This window comes from Notolepis coatsorum (assembly GCF_963971535.1).
Source record: "Notolepis coatsorum genome assembly, chromosome: 15".
Taxonomy (NCBI): domain Eukaryota; kingdom Metazoa; phylum Chordata; class Actinopteri; order Aulopiformes; family Paralepididae; genus Notolepis; species Notolepis coatsorum.
Genome location: NC_140179.1, coordinates 77,316,248 through 77,329,315, shown reverse-complemented (window position 1 = coordinate 77,329,315; position 13,068 = coordinate 77,316,248). Strand labels below are relative to the sequence as shown.

Here is a 13,068-nt window from a genome sequence, read left to right as displayed (position 1 = left end):
ACAGTTTCTATGTCAAATGTATATACTTTTTTTTTCTGGACTCTTTTTGTATCACAAACAGTACTGTAATTGCAAATCTGATATGTCATAAATGTATAGATGTAGCAGTTCTGTCTAGCTGTATGTCATGTATGTCATATATGTTACGATGAATTGAAAATGGGGGACCCTGATGTAAACAAGACGAAAGTCTTTCTCTGGTCTGCATCCCCTTAACAATTGTATGTATTGAGCTGTACTGTACTGTACCCATTCTGCAATCTGTTAATAAAGTTTTCAATCAATTCAATCAATCAATCCAAACTCTAACCGTAACCAACTTCGAAAGAGTCGCCTAAACTAAGCTTAACCAGTGATAAACTAGGCGTTAGGTAGTTTTGCATATCTATGGTTTTGCTGCTGTTAGACCCGGAAATGGGCAAAGACACAGCTCGTCACGTGATTGGCCGCACATGTCAGTGGCCAATCAGAGAGCGTCAGTCAGTGGCCAATCAGAGAAGCCTGCGTACCACGGAAGAGACCCTTCGGCGCTAAACCAATCAGAGAGGGTATTCGCTGTACGCGGCTAGCCAATCAGAGAGCGTCTTCGCAAACAAAGACTACGGGAAAAAATTTCCGCTAGCTCGCTGGCTACATCGCTGAGCTAACTAATTGTGGCCGCTGGGACAAGCTACTGGCAAGCTGCTGCATTGTTGAACAGTCTACTTGGAACAACAACAGTAGTGACATCTGCACTGATAATAAGGTGGGCACTAAATACATGTACGGTTCGACCCATGGTGGGTTAGGTATTTCTATGGCGATGTAAACAGTGACGTGTTTTTATGTTGTTAGCTGACGTTAGCTAGCGATGGTTATTGATTGATTGATTGATTGATTGATTGATTGATTGAATTGATTGATTGAAAAGTTTATTAACAGATTGCAGAATGGGTACAGTACAGTACAGCTCAATACATACAATTGTTAAGGGGATGCAGACCAGATAAAGACTTTCGTCTTGTTTACATCAGGGTCCCCCATTTTCAATTCATCATAGCTTGTTTAGCTTAGCAGACAGCAGCTAGCGACGTGTTGTTCACCAGAGTGTTTTGGGTAAAACGTTGATGATAAACACCTTACAGTTGTCAGCCAGTTAGATCTAGCGTTACATTAGCAGGGTGAGGTCCCAACTTTATCGGTATTGGATGGGGATTGAAGTGTGGGGTGTTTTGGGGACTGGCTGTTCCAGGGGGGGGGGGGGTTCCACATGCCTTCGAGCGACATTGTACTATTGTACTTATTTTATGCCTATTCTTAAGTCTGCAAGTTTACATTGCACTACTTTTATTGTCTTTTATACCTATTCTTATGTCTGCAATGTATGCATTTTTCTTTTAATTTAGTCAATTTGTGTGCTGATTTTATGCCTATGTTAATTTTATACTAATTGCTGTGGTGCACTCTGGACGGCGGTCCATGTGTGAAGATTACTACATAGATACTATAGTTATTCATATTTATTATTGTTATATTGAAATGTCTGTAAAGTCTCGACGACATTGAAAATGAGGGGGACCTCAATTGTATTTTCGAGAATAAATAAAGGATGATGATTGTGTTGTACAGTGCTTAAGGGACGTTCCACCGCAAAGCAACATTATTAAACCTGTTTAGCAGATTGAGGCATAACTGATGAATTACCTCTTATGTGGCCAAAACCGTTTCTGCTGCAACTCTTCTACAAATACAAGAGAGACCCAGAGTGGAATAGTTGACTCATTGGTTTTAATGTAGGTTCTGACTGTACTGATCTCCTCTCCCCGTCAGATCCACAACAGGGTGTTTGTCAGTCGGACCCTCCAGAAGGCCATAATACAGAACCATGACCTGACCCGAGCTCAGAGTGAGGCCCTTGTGCTGTTTCTCATGGACAACCACACTCAGCTCTTCAAGGTAGATCCACACAACACACACACACTGTATACGCTCACTCACACACTAAGCAGTCACTTTAGCATGAACACACACACACGTACGCCCACACTCAACGGACACCTTACACAATGGAAAAGGTCACTTTAAAAAATAAGAACGGGAGAGGTTCTTGTATAGTAAACAGAAGGATATAGCAAGCTAGCATAAGGACACATAGTAACTGTAGATTGTATATTGCCCTGTCAAGGCAGACCGCAGTAACTTCCAAACAGTGAAACTGAGAAAAATGGCTTTAAAGTTTTTTGACTTGCCATCCAAAATGTGTTATAGGTAGATAGATGATAGTACCCAGATTTAACATGTGTTAATGAAGTAATCTTTAGGCATACAAAAATATGACGTAGTTATTTTAATTAACCCCAAAAAAGCAGATACTGCACTCTGCTGCACGATTTCCTTAAATAATTATACAGGTAATGTACAGGCAAAGTGCAGTAACTTCAAATACAATGTTGTTTTCCCTCCAGCTTTCATAACTTAACCTAGCCATTTTATTTGGATCATCATTCCAATATATTCAGGTATTAAATTTCATTTTCAAAATGGCTAGGTTAAGTTATGAAAGCTGGAGGGAAAACAACATTGTATTTGAAGTTACTGCACTTTGCCTGTACATTACCTGTATAATTATTTAAGGAAATCGTGCAGCAGAGTGCAGTATCTGCTTTTTTGGGGTTAATTAAAATAATTATGTCATATTTTTGTATGCCTAAAGATTACTTCATTAATACATGTTAAATCTGGGTACTATCATCTATCTACCTATAACACATTTTGGATGGCAAGTCAAAACACTTTAAAGCCATTTTTCACTGTTTGGAAGTTACTGCGGTCTGCCTGGGATTTGAGTGTGATTTTGTAGTTACTGCAGTTTTTAAAACCCCATATCTCCAAAACTGAGCGACATTAACATCTGAAACTTGGTCACAAGATAAAACATTTATTGACAAGGTCAATTTCACTCATAACTAAATTTTGACTTTTTTCAAGTTACTGCGGTTAGCCTTGACATGGCAGTATAGTATAGCATGTATAGTAGTGTACATAAGACCCAGTGCCTCATCCGTAGCTAACTGTGTATGCACTATCGCAGGACCTTAGCATGTCTTACCATGCTCTTGTAAACTTTATGTACATATACCTGTTGTTATTATGTTATTATTATTACTTGTATTATTGCACATCGTATTATTGCACAAATGTCCTATTCCTGTCTATTACTTGTTTTGCACATCGCTGCGGGCATGACCCCCCGCATTTCACTGTATGCTTGTATGCCGTGACAAATAAAAACTCTTGATTTGAGCTGGGATCCAATTCACGGCCCAATTCAATCAATTCAGAATTGACACTGAAATTGCATTTACTTTACATGCTGACGATACTAAAACACCCATTCTCATTTACTTGCCAGTTAGGTTGGATTATACCTATTGTGCCAAAAGTTTTTCGATTTACATTTAGTAATTTAGCTGATGCTTTTATCCTACGCAACTTACAAATTGTGTACAACAAGTCAGCAGGATGGGTAAATCTCTGGCAGCTAAGAGTAAGTGATATTGTTTAGACCAGGGGTCTCAAACTCGCGGGCCAATTGCGGCCCGCTGGATGATGTTTTGCGGCCCCCTACTTGACAGCAAAGTTTAGTGTTAGTGTGGCCCGCGCGCAACTCGTTGCCGAGTTGTTGTGCGAGTTGGATGTTTTATTTATTTTATCACTTGTAGGCTACCATAGCGCAGGCTCATGACGGCAACGTTACGTTAGTGACTTGGTTGAAACGTGATTTCGGAGTGATACCAAGTGGATGTGGAAGGAAAATATATCCAGTGCTCTGCCTGTCTGTGTCTGTCTACTCTGATCCAATCACATTCAGCGTCCCGTCAGCGTTCCCCCCCCCCCACCCACAGTCTGCGAATCAGAGCAGAGTAGGGCGGGTTTTCACGGAATGAGTGTTGTCTCTTTCAGCGGGTCCGAGTCAGAGCGAGAGTTGACAGCGCATCTACTGGTAGTCTAATCTGCAGGTACTGTAGCTAGTAACCTCGTTCCCAGTTTTACAGTATCTCCGTGAGATAAATGTAGCTAGTAGTAGCTAGGGGTGGGAATCACCAGTTTCATCATGATACGATACGATATAGATTCTTTGGACAACGATACGATATTTGCCGATATCACAAAGTCTCTCACGATACAATACGATACGATTAGATTCAGGTGCCTGCGATCGATATGAGATGATATCATATGCCCATTTAACACAATCAGTAACATTTAGATCAACAAAAAAAAGGTAATGAAAATATCATTTGACATTTGTATTTTTGAGCTCTTCCAGACATTTAAAGGAAAATCAATCTATTGTTTTTAATACAAATAGACCTCCTGTTCACTGTAAAGTGCCACGTTTTTATATATTGAGCTTTAAACTTTAAGCTACATTTTTTGGAACTCAAAACTCACAACCTCCCTCTCCCAAACCGTTCCTACAACAATTTGTTGATGTTGCATGATCATGTATAGGCCTACATTTATTATGTATTATATTGTTTATGTTTAAATAACATTTAAACATCAAACTCCTCTGACCTCATCTGGTCTTTCCAAAGACGCGCGCACACACACACACACAGAAAGGGAGAATGCTATGCTGTAACATCTACACACACGGAGCTACTGCTGTTGTTCTTGGGCGGATATGAGACTCGCCACAGGATTTTCAAAATAAGAGTATCGATATGAATCGATCTTATTACATCGCATCGATCCGATTCGATTGTTGATAATTACATCGATGTATCGATCTGGATCGATGTATCGTCCCACCCCTAGTAGTAGCCTAGTTTCGCCAGCAGGCAGTTAGTAGAAAAATATGGCATGCTCATGCTGAATGGACTGAAAAATATGCGTGCATCCTCCCAGCACCAAACCAATGTGCCTAATATGCCAAGAAACGGTAGCTCTTGTGAAGAGTGGCAATTTGAAACGCCACTACGAAACAAAACAGTTATTTTGATGCAGCCTTTCCTCAAAATTCAGTGCTAACTACCACAAAAATAAATGGAATGAAATCATCATATCAAGCTGCAAGCAGAATTATTGTTAAAGCTATGTCACAACGAGAAAAAGCAACCAAGTCCTCACTCAGTGGCATGGGTGTTGGCTAAACACAAGAAGCCATTCTCTGATGCATACATAATAAAATAATGTATGACTGAAGTGATGGAGACCATGTTTGAAGGCAAACACAAGCAAATCCTCCTCAGATAGCACAGCAACCAGAATGACTGAAATACTGGCTGATGATTTCATCATGTTTCAAGTTCAAGTTTCAAGTTTCTTTAATAGTTGTCATACAGAAGTACAGAATACTTTTATACTAAATGCTTCTTTCTGTTACGCTCCAGAGACTGTGCTAGACAAAAGATAAGTATGAAATAAAATAAGTAAGTAAGAAAAATAGAAGTCACGTACGTAGACACAAGTGTTCAGTATGTACCGGTACAATGTTCAATGCAGGATAGCAGTAGGGCTGACCTTTGAATTTTTTTTGGCAATCGAAGCTTCGGGGCCGAGCTTCGATTTTAATTCGAAGCTTCGAATAAAATATTTTTTAATTTTTTTTTAATATATATATATTTTTTATCTTATGTTGTGGGACTTGTACAGCACGTTGGTAAACTTTGTTGTTTTTTAATGTGCTCTATAAATAAAGTGGATTGGATTAATGAATTAAGTAGCCCCTTTCGTGACTGTGACACAGCCAACACGGCTGTGTGATTTAATTCAAGGTGGATCGCTGTTGTCGTTTGAACTTCAGATTTCATGGGAACTACCAATCCCCCAAATCAAGAATGTTTAAGATGAATGAAGTAAGATTTTGATTATTTGAAATATGGCCTGTGTAGAATGCACAGAATTATGTCAGTCTACAAGGTCCGGATTCTACATGGTCCGGCAATGTAGACCTTGTAGACTCCACTACAGACCAATTATCAGTGAATGTTCATGCATTTTTAAGAAGGGCTACTTCCACAAAAAAACTAAGAACTCACCAAAAGTTGCATGCATTTCTACATTTTATTTCCTATTTTGTTTATTCATCCCAGTATCTTTCTTTCTTATGTGTGGAATTCTACAAGGCATTTACATTCACATTTACATTTAGTCATTTAGCTGACGCTTTTATCCAAAGCGACTTACAAGTTCTGTACGACAGGTCATCAGGAAGGATACAACTCTTATCAGCTGAGTAACAATATTCATCAAAGTGTTGCGTGTTACAGTGTAGGTTAGTTTATTAGGACAAGTGCATGACAGTAAGGTTAGTTAGGGTTAGATTTTTTTTATTTTATTTTTTAAATTTTATTTCAGATAATGGTTGAAGAAGTGTGTCTTTAGTCGACGGCGAAAGATTGGACGGGATTCGGCTGTCCTAACTGGGGTGGGTAGTTCATTCCACCATTGTGGGGCAAGGACTGAGAATAGGCGTGTAGGTGGTGTATATGTGTTTGAGGATGATATCCTTCAAACAGGCAATAGTGATGATATAATTTGGGCAGTGCTGAGCTGGGTTACTTTCCTCCAGTGTATTTGTCCCCCGGCCCCACCCAATGGCCCCATGCACACACACACATACACACACACACACACACCGAAGTAAAAATAAAAATAAAAATTTGAAAAAATATTTTATTTTTATTTTTTTTAACTTCGATTTCTTTTTAATGTTCGAAGCTTGTGCCATCGAACGAAGCTTCGAAGTATTTAAGACAGCCCTAGATAGCAGTAACTGAGTTACCATACAATATACTATGCAATATACTAATATGCAATATACTATATAGTGCAGAGCAGAAATGGGATGAGGTACAATTTAGGTACAATTTACAATTTACAGTAAGGTGTTCTGAGGTATGGGTTGTAGTGCAAATTCTTTGCCAATAAATATAAAGTGTGTCTAGGTGTTCTAAAGTGTGTAGAGTGGGTGCTGCAGTGGGTTGATTGTTTAAAATGAGTGTGTGCGGATGTGTGTGCTGTGAGTGCATTTGATGGTTGTTGCATAGTGTTATTGTTCGTTGAGCAACCTGATGGCCTGGGGATAGAAGCTTCTTCTGAGTCTTTCTGTGCTTGCCATGAGACTCCGGTATCGCTTGCCTGACCGCAGCAGTTCAAAGAGGCAGTTGTTTGGGTGGCTGGAGTCCTTGATAATTCTCTTAGCCTTACCCCTGCACCGCTTGTTGTAAATGTTCTGGAGAGTGGGAAGCCCCCCTCCAATTGTGCGCTCGGCTGAACGGGCCACTCTCTGTAGTCTGCTACGGTCTTGTGCGGTGCTATTCCCAAACCAGGAGGTGATATTGCCAGTCATCATCATCATTTATTCATTCGTACATGGAATTACCACAGTCCAACAGCACATATTTATATAATTCACCAAATCCCATGGCCGAAAGGAACAGGAAGAAGAAAAATTCGTATATATACCTGCCCCTACACACACACAACACACCGATAGACTTATTGTGTAAAACCAAACAGAATATACCCATTTTGCAAAAATAGAAACATCAACACAACCAAATTAAATCAACATAAATAAACCCATTTTGTTTATCTATCAGTCAAACTACATATTTAGGTTCATTCATACACACACACACCATGGTTTCCGTTAGAATTTTTTTTTGCCGGTCTGAAAAATTGGATCAATTCCGGTCAGAGTTTATTGAGCTTAAAAACAATTGATAGGCCTATATAAAGAATGACATCCTCAAGGCATTTATAATATTTTAACTTAAAACTAAATCTATTATTATTATTACTTTTGCGTATATACAGTCATTAATATATTCCAAATAAAATAAGTCCCTCGAGACTTTGTGCTGCTGCCGACTTGAGGTGTCGGTGGGCAGTCTGCCCGACATTAATAAACAGCAGTCTGTTATAATCACATTTTTATGAGCTAACGAATTCCGTTATATTGGACATTTGTATTAATTATATCAAGCGAAGAACTGAGAAATTTGGCAGAGAGAGACTGCAACATTATCGTGGGTTTGCGTGATGACTATCTCCACCTCCCAACGACTTGGTGCTGGTCATAATGTCCGGTGAAAATAATTCCCTCTAAGCACAATTTGATTATTTGAATTGTATTAAAATAGGCTAAAATTAAATAGCCTATGCGATGAACGAAACAATCATTACATTTGTTTCATTGTTGCTTCACCAAGCAGGTCTAATAATGACAACGATGTGTCAGCGGGAGCTTTTTGCTGGATTTGCGAGAGCATGCAGCTGCAGAGCAGTGGTGTTTTCAGGTCCGGTCTGGGGACCGCTCAGCAGTGCCCCCCACCCAACAGCTGAATTTCCAATGGCTGAATTGGAGTACTGCACTGTGCGGGCACAGCTCTGTGGGTTCTGTGGCTCTGCAGCTGCATGCTCTCGCAAATCCAGCACGAAGCTCCCACTGACAACATCGTTGTCATTATTAGACCTGCTTTGTGAAGCATCAATGAAACAAATGTAATGATTGTTTCGTTCATCGCATAGGCTATTTAATTTGAGCCTATTTTAATACAATTCAAATAATCAAATTGTGCTTAGAGGGAATTATTTTCACCGGACATTATGACCGGAGAGATTAAATATGTCGGACTTCAACATATTTTGCATGTCAAATACCGGTAATCACCGGCTAACGGAAACCCTGACACACACACACACATGTAGCTATACATTTATATAATGTATTATTCTGTATTATACTTCTATTTGATTAAACAGCTTTGTGATGGAATAAAGAAAAATGTACATTGCATTTCCATAGCTGTGGATGAGTCCACTGACACCACTGAGAATGCTCAGTTGCTGGTGTTTGTGAGGTTTTAGTGAGTTTGTGAGAAGATTGGATCAGTTGTACTTTTTTTGGAATACTTGAAACCCTTTTTTTGTGGAATATTTGATGCGGCCCAGCCTCACCCAGGCTCTTACCTCCAGCGGCCCCCAGGTAAATTGAGTTTGAGACCCCTAGTTTAGACAGTGTAGAACTTGAGTGGTACACTCTTGAGTGCATAGTAGTATAGACATATTAGCATGGTAGATAGTAGTAGGGGTGTAACGGTACGCGTATTCGTACCGAACCGTTTCTATACGTGACCTTCGGTTCAGTACGCGCTGTGTACAGAAGGAAAACATGAATACATACTAATGGAACGCATGTGCAGAACTAAATTCAAAACTCCAAGTTCACCCCCTTCCCAAAATATAACGTGCGCAAAGGGCCTGATGTTGTTCGTTCAGCCCACGCTTCACCACTGAGATTACCTGTAATTTAGCATAGCCTTATTGTCGTGGCTTCCTGCCGGCTTTTAGCGCCGGCACCGTGGGGTTTGTACTTTGTAGTCCTTTATAGTGCATTGACTACAGACGTCACAATTAAGTGGCTTTTCTTATAAAATCAAAATACTGGCTCTAACACTCATAGTATGGCGAACACAAACAACCAGCCAGAGCTCAATGAAAGTGAAAGAGTCGATTATTCATTTGAATATAGAATATTTGTTGACAGCCCTACTTAACAGTAATTGCACACAACATCAGCCCTGAGTGGAACATGGAAAGCCAGACTTTCCCCCACTGTACCAAAAACCCGTACCGAACCATGACTTCAAAACCGAGGTACGTACCGAACCGTGGATTTATTTCACGTCATAAATAGATCAATACAGTCCGTATTAATTAATGTTGTGTCTCTTTTTCTAATGTAGCCAAGAGTAAAGACCCTAACCCTATCAAAACAGCAGTCAAAGTGTATATTTTCAGCACTATGTTTGTTTACCAATGATTTTAAGTGTTATTAGCTAAATATGAGTTTATACAAATCTTGAAACTGGAAGATTTAGGAAATGACACTGTCATGTTTGTTTGTTTGTTTATTAACACAGTTAAACAAGTAAAAACAATACATAATAAGTTATAACGATTGTGTAGGAGAAGTTAGAAGCCTAGAGGCTTATCAAGAACTTCCCCTGTTTTATAAAATCAAACATACAAAAATATGCATATTATAAAATACCAGAATACATTCAAAAGATTTGTGTTAATACAAACATACATACACACAGTACATACATGCATATACTGTATACTGCGTACATAATAATATATAACAACCCACCCACCTGCCTACAAACCTACCTACCTACACGTCATGAAATTGCTGTAGTCCTAAGAAAGAGGAGACCCAGGGCTTTCGATGGACGTAGACATTTAATAAAACTACACTACCCAGCACACACCAGCCGATGTCAAAGCTGCTAAAAATATTCTATGCGAATAATATTGACGTTTATTTTCGGGATTATATCTCACGGGTCGAACAAACCTGAACGTTATTGCCATAATATACAATGTATATTGTTTCTTTACCTTTCTGTGAACGTCTACAAAAAATGCATCGCAATCTGGTGAAAAGGGGCGGAGCTATGGACAAAAATAACTGTACTTTATTTTTATTTTTTACAATTTCATTCACAGTCTTTGCTGCCCTGTAAACGGACGCCTGGTGGTACTAAATGCAGTTTTAACACTGCCATTTGAAAGAGGACATTTCTGCCCTTTATTCATTTGCTTAGATGTTTAGTACACATGATCTCAAGGAGGTGCTGAATGAGCTCAGTGGCAATTATTCACTTCTGGTCAATGTTAGCATGGTGTTATTCACAGTCAAATTATAATTTATATTCTCCTTTGGTTCATTACAATTTACTCAGTAACAGACACAATATTTCTGACACTGGGAATACATTCCCTGAGGTCCATAAATGCCCCTAGATAGCAAGAACATGCAAATGGACCTTGTAGAAGTGGAGCAATCTTCCATTTACTTGGGTATGTACTTTTAGGCGAATTTTCAGAAAATATGGCTAGGGTTTAAGAGGTTAATCTATCACCCTTTCAAATCGTTTCTTTGTTTTCTTTCCCTGTGACATCTACAGACCCCCTTATCTCTGATTGAAGCTGTTAGGAGGACACTCGGGACCATGCAGCAGGATAAAGACCCTGACCCTATCCCCAGTAAGTCAATAGTGTGTGTGAATCACACACAGGGTTCATACAGTCATAGAAAACCTGGACACATCATGGAATTTGATAGTTGTGTTTTCCAGGTCAGAAAAAGTTATGGAAAATGATACATGTCCAAAAGGTTTTGGAAATGTCATGGAGATTTCTTTGTTCAAAATCGTTTATTTCTTATAATTTTTATCTTTAATGTTAGAATTTGATTATAGGAAAAATGTGTATGAAACCTGGAATTACAACATTCACACTCCAGGGTTGGCATCACATGACGTTATGAACATTACATGAGATGACGGAATCATTCATCTGCCACAGATGTATTTTCTTTGAATTAATTTGACACTTTTTTATTATTCATACTCTGTTCCCCTGTCTGAATATTTAAACTACTCGTCAATCGGAGCCTTCAAATGTCTAGATTTGATAGTTCTCCTGTTACAGCATCAACATCACAATTGAATCCAGTCCTTAACCTTCCCTTGTGAACCCCCCCCTCCCCACATTGTGTGTTGCAGCGTTCACCTTCTGCCAGCGGGTGACTCCCCAGCAGTACGAGGACCAGTGTGAGTCCGCCACCCAGGAGAACCTCAGACAACTCCTCTTTCACATCTCCTTCAACGACGACATGACCGTCAAGGAGAGGAGGAGGCTGGTCAGAGATTTCCAGAAGCACCACTCTGTGGTCTTCCATCAACACTTTGCTGCCACCTTCAATAAAACGCCAAACAGTGAGGGGTGTAACCCCTGAATTAGACCTTTGTTAACCTCTTAACACATTAATTGCCAAGAACGAGTTAACTCGTTATTGCCCGCCATGCGAATATCGCTTGGGATCGTTATTTCTTTTATTCGCTATATCTATTCATAATTCATGGCTGCAGACCCTTCAGACCCTGTCTTGAGCTGGCAGACGGTCAACACCGCCCTCTACTGCCTTGCGGAGCTATTGCACTCCATTGGAAATGGTCTGGTGTGTTTTCTGAGCCGATCTGAGCCGTGGGGGCGGGGTTTAAATACTCAGGCGAGTCAGGCCTTTACAACGATGGCATGGAACACTAACCCCGCCCGCTCGTTCATGTGTAACGCTCGGTAATGTCGGGGACAGGATCGCTGTGGATAACTGGAATGGCGATCAGATAATTGGATTATTTTATATCAGAGACCAGGGCCCTCATGGATCAACGTGTTCTACGCACAGATCTGTGCTTACCCTGTGCGTACGATCATTTCTAAGCAAAGAGTGGGATTCATCAACTTCAACTTGAACTTGACTTCGTGCTTACATCTACGCACAGGTCAGACCTGGCGTACCTAGCTCCCAGTGGTAGAATATATTATTACAACAAGGAAATGAGCTTCTGTGCATAATAACACCGGCATGTTTTGTACGAACCGTAGTTCATTATAGTTCATTGTAGAATAGCAACAGTAGTGTAATTATGGTCAAAACCCTATAAATAGCATTTGGAATAATAGATCTTTCTCTCAGAATGAATGCAGCATGGTTTATATAGCGTTATCGGAATATACGGGGTGTAGGCTACTGACTGACTGCGCTCCGCGTAGCTTGATTGATTGATTGATTGAAAAGTTTATTAACAGATTGCAGAATGGGTACAGTACAGTACAGCTCAGTACATACAATTGTTAATTGGGGATGCAGACCAACTTTCGTCTTGTTTACATCAGGGTCCCCCATTTTCAATTCATCATAAATCATAAAGCTCAACTCGTTATTATTCTGCGCAGACCGCAGAAACACGGGAACGTTTTGATTATATTTAAAAGGCTTTACGTTAAACGAAACAAGTGGAACTTCGAAGCTGTAAGCAGAATACAAGTCATATGAATATAGTGTTCTTCCCCCTTTTTACTGTATAAGAAAGAATAGAAAACGCATTGCAATGACACTATAGTGGACAGACTATGTATATGATGGGATTCAAGTTCATGTATTGAAAGGCAGGCTATCATACATGCAGTGAGATTCATTGTTCTTGTATATGCTCTCGT

At 39.7% G+C, this 13,068-nt stretch overlaps 1 protein-coding gene across 1 annotated transcript in view; it reads left to right on the top strand.

Moving 5' to 3' along the window:
* The first annotated feature begins 641 nt into the window (after positions 1–641).
* Positions 642–13,068, top strand: part of LOC311241529 (DEP domain-containing protein 7-like) — a 30,176-nt gene continuing 17,749 nt past the window's right edge. The window contains exons 1-4 of the mRNA XM_084330377.1: positions 642–745; positions 1,810–1,935; positions 10,971–11,049; positions 11,571–11,618. Coding sequence (XP_084186503.1) covers positions 1,909–1,935; positions 10,971–11,049; positions 11,571–11,618 — 154 coding nt within the window. The 5' untranslated portion in view covers positions 642–745; positions 1,810–1,908. The remainder of the gene's footprint in view (positions 746–1,809; positions 1,936–10,970; positions 11,050–11,570; positions 11,619–13,068) is intronic.